At 43.1% G+C, this 14005-nt stretch overlaps 1 protein-coding gene across 1 annotated transcript in view; it reads left to right on the top strand.

Moving 5' to 3' along the window:
- PPFIA2 (PPFI scaffold protein A2) overlaps positions 1 to 14005 on the top strand; it is a 1928138-nt gene that overhangs the window by 1767822 nt on the left and 146311 nt on the right. The window contains exons 22-23 of the mRNA XM_086919614.1: positions 4175 to 4256; positions 12252 to 12452. Of these exons, the coding sequence (XP_086775740.1) occupies positions 4175 to 4256; positions 12252 to 12452 (283 nt within the window). The remainder of the gene's footprint in view (positions 1 to 4174; positions 4257 to 12251; positions 12453 to 14005) is intronic.

Raw genomic sequence — 14005 nt, 5'->3', positions numbered from 1 at the left:
TGCTATGGGACCAAATTAGTACACTTGAGTCTGCAGTTAATACTTTAAGGGGCAGTTCTGAACTGAATCAACACCCCTAGTAAAGATATATTGGGAGTTAAGTTTCAAGCACCAGACAAAAGGGAAGTGTATATCCTCAACATATATAGTAGACCAAGTTCCGCCAGTAAAGAAGTGGACGTCATTGAGCACCTGGATAATATTTTAATCACGTTTAACCAGAATGCTCTGATAATTATCGGGGCGATTTTAACCGTAAATTCGAACCGGTGGCTGGACTTGAAAACATTTTTGTGGACGGGGATTGGGCAAATAAAATTCCAGCATTAGATAGTAGCCAGGTAGTGCCCTGTACATGTGTTGTGGCACAGTTAATGCAGATGGTTACAGCCCATGAACTACGTGTCTGTAACGGGCGCCTACCTTCGGACAGCCCTAGTCAACCAACATTTAGGCGAGGTAATTCTAAGAGTCATATAGACTATATATTGGTCTATATCCCAATCTGGCCTATGGTACACGATCTAGTGGTAGAAGACCGTATGGAGAGCGATCACTATCCCTTTTTCTGACACTCTCTCCTTCCCTTTTTCAATTAAATCTTTCAGGGAGAAGCGACTTTACCCACAGTCCAATTGGACCTCTTCTTACAAATAACCGTAGAGCACTTAAATGGCCTTTTGTTGTTGTTAAAGAGTGCATTTCAAAGTTGTCAATATTAGGTGTGGGTCAAATGGGAAATGCTCTGATTCTTTTAAGATCGAAACAGGCATCTGTCAAGGGTGTGTGTTGACACTCTTTTTTATTTTGCTCTACAATAATGATATAGAAACATTTTGGTGGCTAGTGGTTGTGATATGTATGCAGTAATTGGGTGATCCACCCATACCTGTACTATTGTTCATTGATGACGCTGTGGTCATGGCCAGATAAACCAGTGTGCTACAAAAACCACTGGACTCTTTATTTCTCTTTCATAGATCAACTAGACCTAAATAAAAACCTGCCCAAAACATTTGTGGATCTAGGATCAAAATAACCAGAACACATACGATCCATAATGTTGAGATTAATAAGCTCCAGAAATTCTTGTATCTTTTCCACCTGATTGTGCATGTAACTGGCATAATTTGCTTAATGAGTGCACCACAATGTTGAGAGTAAAAAGGAACTATCACATGTCCTGTTTTACAAATGAATGTAACACAATAAAATGCGAAAGTTAGATAATCACTATTTCATATGTATACTAGTCGCTAGCCACTCTAAGTATGAATGACCAAGATGTTGCACATAAAATGTAACCAAGGTGGGACGTAGCTGCCTATGATGACGCATGCCATCAAAGTGTGTGTGTGGCTTTTACACCCAACATCTCTACATCTAGCTGTATAAGGGAGTGATTGGGAACTCCATTTCCAAATATCTCACTTTTGGAAGGATTGAACAGCAGTGAATCGGAAATCAAGAAAAACTCGATCCTCATGTCCTGGCCATGGAGGTTGAAATAGAAAGAGCACTGCTTGTCTCTTGAATGGACATGGTAGCCAAGGAGATTCTGCAGCACCATTTATTCCATTCAGATTCTAGAATGGCAAGAGAGTTCCCGGACGGGTTGTGGGGCGATGCTCCAGTCTCCTGCAATAAGTCTGGCATGCCCAAAGTGTACACATAGAGTAAACAAAGGTCTATCAAGCTCTGATGTCTTTCGGTCTTCGTAGTGGCCATACTGGTAGGTATTTCTTGCAGATGACTGGTTTCATGAGGGAAATCCACTGTTATTGATAGTCTGCATTCATTTGATGAAAGGAGCTATGTTTCCTAAATTGTTGCAATATTGTGTTGTAGCAAGCAAGCTATTCGGAAGGATTCAAACTTAAAGGAAACCTAGATTTTGAACCTTCTGCTTAACCTCTGAGGGTGTAAGATTTCTCCATGACCTTACCAATATCAAACAAGTGTGATAGGTTCATAGGAAAAGAATAATTTAATTTAATTGGTTACCTCAGGTTCTGAGACCAAGACATTTTTTTAAAGATAGTATTTGTTAATTCTTTTCCACTCTCACGGACCTGGATAGTAAATATTGCAGTGAAAGTGTAGAACTAAAATCAACCCATGTTTCATGACTTTATAAATAATAATGTTGCTTCAACAGGGCAAAAAGTTGAATAATTACAGGCATCTAGTTTAGAATGTCATGGTTGATAGTGGTATACTTCAGCGTTACGGTCACTTGGAGCTCATCTATACTTAGGTTATCATGCCATAAGGTAGTACAGCATTTCATACTACTGCAAGAGAACAAGCCCTTAAAGAAGGTAGTTTAGGCCATCTTCAGCAGAGCTGCTTCAAGAAGCAACAATGCTACATAGGGCCAAGCTCTACACTGCCCCCGTTACATATTGTCATTCATTGTTGATGAAGAAATAAGATTAGGAGATTCACTTTTATCCGCTTTAGTGAGGACATCGAAGGGTTTGTCCTCCTCACTCTATAACTAGTGCCTCTACCATAGGAATTCCCTTTTATATACTGACTTCGAGCTGCAGGGGTAGGGATTTGCTTGCAACCTAATGTGTATTTTTTATAGTGTTAGTGACGCACAGTGTGCCATGACGTCACTCAGACTTAAAGTGAAAGCAGGAGCAGCCAAAGACACCTAGCTGCTTTTATCCCCCTGAGCACTAATCACTATGGGAGAGGGACCACTAAGAAGGGAAGTATCCCTCCTTTCCAATAGTATCTCCCCATAGTGGAACCCGGCTGAAGGACTGCCATATGTGGATGGTTCCGGAGAAGGGATCCACTCACTAGCCACAAGGGATGGCTTTAAAGTGGGGGATCGACCCTCCAGACATGGCTCAGTGCTCTCCCCCCAAACTAGGGCATTTCAGTCTTTCTGCCTCCCTGGGCAGGGCAATTGAGGTATTTGTTCCCCTACTGCCCCACTGGGGAGCAGAGAGCCAACTAAACACTAGGGTTATGTTTTTTAAGATGACCGTTGGCCATTCATGGCATTAGGCAGGACCTGTGACCCTCGAAAAGTTCAAACAGTCTTTCTGCTCCTCTAGGGAGGGCAGAAAACCAATTAGCCACCAGGGTTATTTATCTTCTAAAAATAAAATGGGGTTAGGCTGTACCATCAATCTTAACTTGCAGACACTTCATCTGTTCTCCTTGGGGGCAGATTGGGTGAAGTGCCCTTCATCTACCCTCACCAGGGGGTCACAAAGCACATTAGACATCAGGAATAGATTTTTTTATTTTTTTTTAAAGAATATGGTTGAGGTCGGGCCATCCGGACATCGGGTCACATTCCCTACCCTTGCCCCATATAGTTCCCATACCCCCTTGAGGAGGGCAGGTTGGAGGGTTTTCTTGAATCTGTCCTCTGTGGAACGTGGGGAGAGGGCTAGAAAGCCTACTAGGCCTGTGGGAGTAGGTGATTTAATTTTTAAAACAACAAATGGGTGGGTGCCAGCCCGTCCTTGCATGAGGCGACATACCCTGAGTCATCTGTGTTACTGTATATATTTCTTGGGCAGGTTGTGGGAGTGTAGAAAGGTGTTGTCATTTCCAAAAACAATAATTCTTTATTTTGTGATTTACTGTACAGGTTACCTAGTTCATAAAGTTTCCAGTGTTTCCTGTAATCTAACTAATTGTTGTTCTGGTTCAAATAGTTTATTATAATTATTTAGACGTTTTTCTCCAACCACCACTTGGAGGTAAACCAAACATTGTACATTTGCCACACCTATGCAACAAGCTACCTCTGAGACACCAATTGAGCAGTTGTTGATGCATGCTGTACCACTACAGTCAATTTAGCAAATTTGGGGGATTGTTGTCCACTTGGCTAAGCAACCTTTAGGGTTAAATCTTCATCAAGTTCAAATGTAGAACTTTGAACATACTAAAAGTTAGCTTCCAAGCTTTTTATTTTCCGTCTGATACTATACAAACGGTGGAATCTATGAGCAAATGCTTGTGGATTTACAAAGTTCTATAGAGATTAATGAAGTCAGTCATTTAAACTAATATTTCCACCATATCCTCAATACAGCACACAGAGTAATTGACATGTGAAGTAAGCAATAAATGCTGAGCAAGCATTTGTCTACAAAACATCTTGTGAAGTGTTAATTCTACATTTTTGATGTGTTTTTAGGCATGAACTTTTGGAAGAAGCACGAAGAAAAGGATTGCCCTTTGCTCAATGGGATGGGCCTACTGTTGTTTCCTGGTTGGAGGTATGAATTATACATGTGCCGTGTGGATGTCTTAATACATTTTAAGGTGTGGCGCATATGTGCATTTACATCAACAAAAAATTTCACAACATCAGCTGTGGTACCTACAGGTGTGTATTTTTTTTAAATCGTAGAAGAATATTTGACCTTGATACTCTATTGAAACTTCACCTTACACAATTCTTAGTCCATTATCCCTTAAAGTTAACGAAACTTCAATCCTCCAAAATGTCATAGCAATTCTGAGATTACTGTGTATCAGGGTAAGAAATCGCATGACACCAATGTATGAAATCGGGCTATTGGTTGAGGGAGGTGAAAGCTCCACTAGGCACACCCACAATCCTTATCTGGATGAGCCACAAAAGTCACTTAATTAAAATGTGCCTAACCCTCTGGTCGTTTGGCACAAATGGTTAGGAGAAGAAAATGCCAACTTTCTAAAAGTTTTTATATAACAATAACGGGTCTGACTCTAATCAATAAGGCTGAGTACTCTAAACCAAAACAACAACCAAGATGCCATTACTGGTAAACAATTCAAAACACTTTGATAATTGATGCAAGGACCATCAAACAATGCAACCATAGACTCATCAATAGCTTTTACTTCAATAATACAAATTAATCTTTTTGTTTTCATATATCAAAAAGGGAACATACTAATACATACGATAGACAAAAATAATGTATCAAAACTGCATGAAAATTTGATTACCCATCATACTTAGATCCAATTTCACACCTCTTGCAATCAAACTGTCTCATTCAATCACCACATTCACCACACACCACAATAGTCCTAAGGGCTAATATATTTCAATCCCACAACCTGCAGAATGCCCCAACCATCAACTGAAAAACAAAGCAATGGTTATTCCTAATGTTCCAAGTACATGTTATAAAGTATTCACAATCATTTACATTTAATGAAAATTTGAATTAAATGTGCACAACATGACCAAAACTATTTTGATGACAATTGTTTGGCACAAAGCAATAAACAAGGTCTACGCGTTTCAAACCCCCTAGATGACGGGCTTCTCATCAGGACCAGACACCACTGTAAAAAGAAAAAGAAAAATATTTATGACCTTTAGCCAATTAAAATTGCCTAGCACTCACACTTGTTAGTCCCCTCAGCCACTGCTTACCTATTCTAATGAAAACAGAGGGTTGAAATTCCAAAAGACTCGACTGTTTTGTGTGACTCTAAAGAAAAGAGGGAAAACAAACAAAAGTTTGTCTCGTCTTGCTGTTTTGTTCGAGTAATAAATAGCGGGAGACGTCAGGAAATGCCTAATTGCACGTACTTGAGGTTATCCAAATGATACAATCTATGTCAGACACTGTTGACTGAATGGCTTCCAATTACTCAAATTCTTAACAGGTGTTTGCCGTATTCCTGTCCAAAAAGTTAACGGAAATGAACGGAGCGTGGCTTTTACAAACTTAATTCACACTCTTGTTTGTTTTCATATTAACAATGTGGGCATACCTCGCACGCCATCTGGCGTTTGTAAGCGTTAAGCTGCGTCTTCTATTTTCACCAACTGTTGCTGAATCAGTCTGCTCGGCACTGCTGCAACACAATCATAGTGTTAGCAAGCAAGTCTACCTGGTTGAAGTTGAAGGATAATAACCGCTGTAGTTCCCCATGAGGCTTACCGAGTGTATCACTGCGTTCCCTTCACCATAGATCCAATGATTAGTTCTGCGAGCATAACGTGCAACGTAGGCGGCCAATTAAAGACGTGCACACAAGCTGGGCCTTCTGGGACTTGTCGTTCAAAACATAAAACTCCTCAATATTCGGGGTATGTTTCTCCTTAAATAGAAAATGTACACCTTCTGCAGATTTACTAAATGTGTCGATAGAGACGCATGGTCCTAGGATCTGATTTGCATATCTCCTTGTTGGCAGGGTCCTCTTGTTCCTTAACCCCTTCCATGCTGATTGCGAACCCCAGCCGTCATGCACTACGGTGCTCGTGTGCTGATGACGGCTGGGGTTCGTCACGACCCGCCCCTGTTCGTGCTGTTTACAGCACACCAGGGGAATTGCGGCCGCATGGAAGGGGTTAAAGTAATCTAACATCCTGGCGTTTTAGGTGTAGTACTTATACCCCATTTTGTCATTGTTCTCTTTGTGGCAAGGATATCTGAACCCAGTCCAAACCAGTCCTGTCCTCCCTGGTGCAGCATGACCACAGGGGGCGGAGATAGCATTGTGAAAAAGGAGACACAGCCTATTCAGGTGCAAGCAAAACTCCTTCCACCACTCTAAATGCAAACCAGGTCTATTCAGCCCAGAGATGAGTGAACCATGCAAGGCAGGGCACACCTCAACCCCCCCTAGTGACTATCTAGAGGGAATGCACATCCCCAGCTCCTGTCACTTGAGACGCTGAATACACAAACAGCCAGAGGCACACAGGATGGTAAAGCAAGAAAATGCCCACTTTCTAAAAGTACTCCAAAAGCGGGCACATCATTCGCGCACCCGATTGTCGCGCTGCGGAATAGGGGACAATCCCACATAGTGAACCACTTCCTCCAAAGTTCATTATTTTTTTTATCACTGTGTACCAATTTTTTACCATTCATTTTATCCATGTTCTTTCATGTTTAATCACCACGGAGACAGAATAGTTGCACCTGAATACTTTATTCACCAATTTCAAATGCCTCCTGCTGCCCATCCAGGCTTTCATCAGTAGCATGTGAGGTCAACCATGCTTGAGAAAAGACTTTTTAAGTCACACCCAATGCATTTCGAGCCGTGCTGGCTCTTCATCAGGGGTCACTGAAAACTATTCTGTCTCTGTGGTGATTAAACATGAAAGAACGTCATTCATCAGGCGAGCTATTGCTTTGTTCTCACAGCATATTATGAATCTTACTTAAAATGACTTCATCTCCTAACCTTCTATTAAATAAACATGTTATTTTATCTAAAAACATTACATTAACTGCAAGAGAAACATATTATTTAAGCAGAATATAATATGGTAAATACATTTTGCAATATGTGTGCATTCTGTTCACTATGGCAAATAAATGAATGGCGCTCTGTTTAAATGAAGCCTTTTACCAGCAACTAATATGATAAGACTCCAAGGTTACATGCTGTAAATTATCTGAAGTGTCTTTATTTCACAAATGAAGGGGCATTCTGCTTTACAGGGCAAGCTGCAAACCATTAGTTCTAGTTAGCTGTCATTGCTTTAAATGTTTTAAATGTCATGGTAATTCAACTATGCGTTACTGCTGCACACGTGTTTAATAATTATTGTAAGTTGAAAAAACATATTCTATAGCTGAGACAGAATCTAAACTAGTCACATTAAATATAAATTATATTGTCACGCTTTCACATTTTTACAAAGCAGGATTTAGTAAAGGGAAGGCGTCTAGTTGAATATCAAAGGCTGGTGGTTTCATTTTTCAGCACCAAATGTCTGTGTGTCATGTTTAAAGTGCATTTTATGTTTGAAGCCCAAGGCAAATTGTCATTAGTAGTGATTAATTATAAGGAAATTATATTTCTGCAGCACTTTAAATGGACTCTAAGGTGCAAATCTAATATGGTTTGCAAATCGAATTTTGATTCGTTTTAATTTTTCCTACAGTATATGATGCTTGATTGAGGCGAGGCAGCACAGCATGAGGGTCTAAACAAATCAACTTATTTCCCTGGTTTCTAAGAAGGCCGGTTGAAATGTGAACCTGTATAACACTGTGATTATTAATGTGCAGTTTCACCCGACCCTCCCTTAAAAATCGGGACATTTTTGTGTTTTAGGAGACAGTGTCTGGGCACCGTGACAGTCCTTCAAAAACCAGGACTGTCTGGGCAAATCTGGGACATCTGGTCACCCTAGCTCTAATAGAGCTGCCATTGCACAGATTTCTGTGTGGATTCTCCCACTTGTTTTTGGTGAAGGGAAGCCCAATGAGTTATTGGGAGGGAGGGGTGCAGACAAACACTGACCACTTCTGTTTGTGTAAAAGGCCGCTTTATCGAAACAGTTACACATTACAACATTTCCTGGCCAACCTCCTTACAAACCGAAAACCTCGCTATACATCCAGAGAGCTAGCCCCTATCCTATCCCCACTCCTACATTCCCCCCAAACATGCCCACCCTGCAGCTAACTTATTAATGGTATTGCATTTCAACATTTCCAAATCGAATTCCCCCTGTAGCCTATGAGTATCTATATGAACCTGTAATTAACCAAACGGCCTAAAATGAACCTTTAACTACCTGCTTACCTTCCGCTTGCACATGGATCCCCCCCTGGCAATGCTAAGCAACTTCTGCAAACTTCTGTCAAAGTTTTCATGCCCCAATAGCACCTGTTCCAAGCGACAGTGTACACAACAACCCGCCCCTGTGCACCTGTCTCAACATGCGCCCCAAAATAGCCAGCCAAAATGTTTTGCCCAACCAAAAACCCTATCAATAGGAGCAGGAGAGAGGGACAAAGAAAACCACTGACTCGGACTACCAGCCACCAGGTCACATGAACCTAAAATGGTGGCTGGTGGCCCAAAAGGACCTCTAAATAAGTGCTGGGCTGTGTTTGCGCTATAATGCAGCCCAAGGCAAAATGGCAGTCGTTGGACTGCACCCCTCTTTAGGGGTACAGACAAACACTGACCACTTCTCTGTGTGGAAAAGACTGCTTTAATGAAACAGGTGCACATTACAAAATTTCCTGGCCAACCGCCTAACAAATTGAAAACCTCTCTCTACATCCAAAAAACTAGCCCCTATCTCACCCCTACGATCCCCCCAAACATTGCCACCCTGCAGCTAACTTATTAACTGTACTGCATTTCAAGATTTCCAAATTAAATTCCCCCTAAATCCTATGAGTATCTATAATGAACGTGTAAGTAATCAAATGTCCTAAAATGAACCTTTAACTACCTGCCTACCCTCCCTTTGCACATGGACCCCCAACTGGCAATGCCAAACAACTTCTGCTAACTCCTGTCAAACTTTTCATACCCCCCCCCCGCCCTCCAGTTAAGGGGGGCTGTGGGGACCCCTCCACTGCTGGGACGCACTTGTAAGGAATGGTACTTAATAGGCAGACCACTCGCCGTAAATATGATCTTCCCCCATTTTGTAGCCCCATAGTGTGCTGCCACAAATATGAATCCAATTTGCCCCATTTGGTTTCCGAGTCCCAAGCCAATCATGCCCAAAACTCCTCGTCATACGGTGCCCATGCGTACCCCCCTCCCCCTGTGATTTGGGCCTTTCCGGATACTGGGGCCAAGGAGGTTCTTTCCGAACCTTTGTGTGTTGGTCGCATCAGGATCCCTCGCCAATTCCAGGCGAACTGGCTGGGCCCAGTCCTCTCCTCACCTCGGCATGATGGAGCCACCCCGAGCTCTATGGAGTCTGCTTCGACGGGCCTCTTCTGCCACTGAAATAAAGAGCACAGGATTGGTGTGCTGGAACCCCAGGACCCCATCCCCACCACCTCTGGGCCCTAATATGCAGTCTTCCCCTGCCCTGTTAGCAGGAAACTACCAGAGGGCACCCCTAATATGCTACCTCCCACAAGTGGCCAACTCCCAATGGGGGCAGCCTTGACCACGCAAACATCCACATCCACCCATGTCTCCTCCCTCAAATCCTCCTCTCTGTCGCTCCATTCCAGCATGGTTGCCACTAGTGCAGAAGCTTGACACCTCCTGACCCCCCATGCCCTGCCTGGGGGACCTTCTCCACATTCTGCACCTGTCTCGGCCCCCCAATGCAGGGACCCACCCTTACCTATAAAATCATCTAAGCGGGACACCACGACCCCCCTCCCTGCTGGTGTCTCCTCAAAATTGCCAAAAATATCCAACCCAGCCCAAGCTGTCATCTCCCGTCCCTGACCCTCCCTCCTCCCAATCGAGCTCCATTCTCCCCCTCCCTCTCCCTCTCTTGCTATCTGAGAAGTTCCTACCTCTCTCTTCCCTGACCACTTTTGCTGGCTGCCCAATAATCTTACCTCCTTTGCACCCTCCCCCCCCACCTGGCCCTGCCCTCAACCATCTCCCGGCAGCTACAAAATCCTGCAGCAGGTTCACTGAGGCCTTGCACCTCCTTGGGCCCCTCCCAGCATCAAAGGCGGGTGACTCCTCTGGCGCTTCCCGCTTTTTTCCTTTTTGCATAACTGCAACCCTGTGTACGCGGCCAACACGCGATGGGCTGCCTCCCACAGCTTTCCTCTCTTTGGCTCCCTTGTGCCCCCTGCTTGCATCACACATGAGCCTGCAAGCTGCCATGCCTCCCAGCATAATGCTCCTCACACGCAACCCTCGCCACCCCCAAAGCAATCCCGGACATCAGAGCGGAGAGCTGCACCCCAAAATGCCTGGCCCCCACCCCCAAGAGGCCGCTTCCCTGATACCAGAGCGGCCGCAAGCTCTCTCCTATTGGGTCACTGCCCCCAATGCCTGCCCTAAACTCAGCGGAGAACACGCCAACATTGCCGCCGCCATCCCCGCAGAGGCCCGGCGAGGACGGCAATCTGGGCAGAGAGATGCCTCCCCTACCACCAGATCCATTCTACCGCCTGCCTCAGAAGGAGCATCGCCTCCACCACCAGCATTTCACTATCAGACATGGTAAGTGCAACAGCTAACTGTATTCACCAGAAAGCGCCGTAGAACCTATTTGAGTGACAAAGAGCAACAAAGAAAACCTCTGGCAAGGACTACCAACCACCAGGTCTCCCAAACCTAAAATGGTGGATGGTAGCTCAAACTGGACCCCTAAATAAGCGTTGGGCTATTTTTGGGCTTTTATGCAGCCCAACACAAAATGGCAGTCATTGGACTACACCACCCTTCTAATCTGCCCAAGGCTTAGACGTCCTACTTGTCAGCTGCCCCCCAAGTAAACTTTCAATGATTGAGCTTTCCTTCTCTAAAAGCAAGGAGAAGCGCCTAGACAGGTATCTGTGAATTGGCAGCTCATTGAAAAGAGGAACAGGGAGCACCACGGGAGAATGGAAGTGGTGATGCCTCAACACACGACTCTCCTTTTACACTCCCCCCGCCAGCTGCGATCTTCCAACCAAGCCCTTGCTATCGTACCTCGCATCAACAAAACCACCATGGGAGGTAGATCCTTCTCCTACCTGGCAGCTAAGACCTGGAACTCACTTCCCACTAACCTTCGTCTCACTCAGAACCACCTAGCATTCAGAAAGCAACTTAAAACTTGGATATTCGACAAGTAGTTCCCCACCCTTCTTCAAGCGCCTGAGACCCTATGGGTATATAGTGCGCTATATAAATATCTTGACTTGACTTGACTTGACAATTTGCATTTTGCACTGAATATGTTTCTTTGTGATGTCTCTTACCATCTGGCATCTTTTACCTTTATGTGCTTCTTAAGGTGCGATATATAATCATATGTTGGTCTATTTTACATGCAAATCTCATAATGGCAGAAATACCGTTTGGTACCCAAAGGTGTAGATATTTTCAAGGGCAAAATCATTCCGAGTTAAATGTGTGCTCTTTAGAAACTGCAATTCCATATAAAGAGGCACACAGCTGTGCCCTTTACAAATGCACACCTTCGTAATATAACCAGAAAACTCTACCTTTCTAGGTTCATTTTGCGTTCATTCTTATTTTCTTGTCTGATGCTTTTATGGGCAATTGGGTAAGGAAACCTTGAAAGTCATAGCATAAGAATAAATGTTCTATTAATATTGTCTTCAGTTTTATATCAGAATTCCATAAAGTATTTGAATCTGTACAGTAAAATACATGCTTCCATAACACAACTAACCTATATCAGAGTTTTTTGTCCTCGTTGGAACTGTTTCCTTACTCTAATTTCAATCTATTTAAAAACATTTTAGGATTTGCTTTGTGATTGGGCTGACAGGTAAAATGAACACAAAATGGACGTCAAATTTCTGTAATAAAGAAGTGCTCTTTTTTTTCCCTTCCACATCGAACAGCTGTGGCTGGGGATGCCCGCCTGGTATGTAGCTGCCTGCCGTGCCAACGTCAAGAGTGGGGCCATCATGTCTGCGCTGTCAGACACGGAGATCCAGAGAGAGATTGGCATTAGCAATCCTCTTCACCGCCTGAAGCTCCGGCTGGCCATCCAGGAGATGGTATCGTTAACCAGCCCATCAGCCCCTCCCACCTCTAGAACAGTGAGTTTCTTCCTGTTGTCTGTCTTCTGTGCACCTTTGGGAAAGTATGAATGGCACGAGCTGAAGTGAGTAAAACTGTGGCAGTGTACACTTTCAAGGTCAATATGAATTTTTCTGGACGAAGTTGCATACGTATAGTCTGTGACGTCTGCTCACTGATGACGCCCTGGATTGATTGGCATCCAATACAGGTTTGTTACACAAGGTGATGCTCAAGGGTTGTGTTTTTCAGAGTTGTGAACAAAGAAACATTGGAATGTTGGCGCTCCGGGCTTATACCAGCCATTATAAGTCCAGAGTACTCCATTGTTTTCAATGGAGCTACCAACATTCCAATGTTCTAATAATCTTTAGATCAAGACTACAAACAAATGTAAACGTGAAATGTGTGCAGCTAAGACTTGTTCTTAATGCTTATTTTTTCATAAATACAATTCTTCGCATTTCATTTTTCTCAGCTATTTCAATGCTTGCATTCTGAGTGTAAAGTGTCTTTGGATGGGTGCATGTTGAGGGAACTCTGCGTGCAGTCACTTCAGGCATTCTATATCAGTGTCTGATTAGCAGATGCAACTGCCAATAGTAATAGTTTCTCACAAAAGAACCCTTTATGTAGGGGATTTAAAGTAGCCCATGTTTTATGTCACATAGTGCAACAGGGATACACTTTGTCATACTTGAAGTATGGGATGTACAGTGAAATATGGCTACCCAACTTTTTCACAGAATGCCACTCCTTTCCCCCTAATAAGGACAACTGGAGCATTCTGTTATTGCCCATTGAAAGTGCTGTGGTTTTCTGCCACATTACAGACTTTGCAACACTCTGAGACAATGAGAAAAACTTGAAAATAGGGTGTTAAAAATATGCATGCACAAATATGAAAAGTTTGCAGCTCAATCCAAACAATTTGGGCCTCATAACTATCTTGTTTCTACCAAAGTTCAATTGTTCAGAACAGTCAAAAACCCAATGTAAATTTGCGGGGAGGACTTGGAATTACCAAATCAACTAGAGGATGTAGCCTTACGACGATGGCAGTCGACCTCGAAGCTGGGGAACCGAGTTCGAGTCTCGGCAACGGCGCTCAACATCCTGTGATTCTGGGCAAATCACTTAATCTCCCTGTGCCAAACAAAATTGAATATGTCCTATAACTAAACTGGTGCTAATGTAAAGCGCTCTGATACCTGATGTCTCGGGTCTAGTTTGTACTATATAAAACGTCCAATTTAAAAAAAAAATAAAACATATAGTTCCACATTTATCAGTGGACCCTCGGGATTCCTTTCAGAATACTTGCTAACTTTGCAACCCTGGTGTTCCTATCTGGCTCCGACCCTTTGGAACAAACTGCCACTTCATGTCAATCAGTCAATCAGAAAAAAGTCTTTATTGCGATTTTCATCTTAAAAGACGTACAAAAATACAGGTACATACTTCAGATGATACACCATAAACACTATGAGAAAATACCTACTCACGATAAAAACATAAATAGCAAATGTTACATATTAAAATATTCAATAAGACCAGATTAAATATCTCGCAT

Source organism: Lissotriton vulgaris, chromosome 1_1 (genome assembly GCF_964263255.1).
Source record: "Lissotriton vulgaris chromosome 1_1, aLisVul1.2, whole genome shotgun sequence".
NCBI lineage: Eukaryota > Metazoa > Chordata > Amphibia > Caudata > Salamandridae > Lissotriton > Lissotriton vulgaris.
The sequence above is the reverse complement of the archived record's forward strand: the minus strand, read 5'-3'. Positions and strand labels throughout refer to the sequence as shown.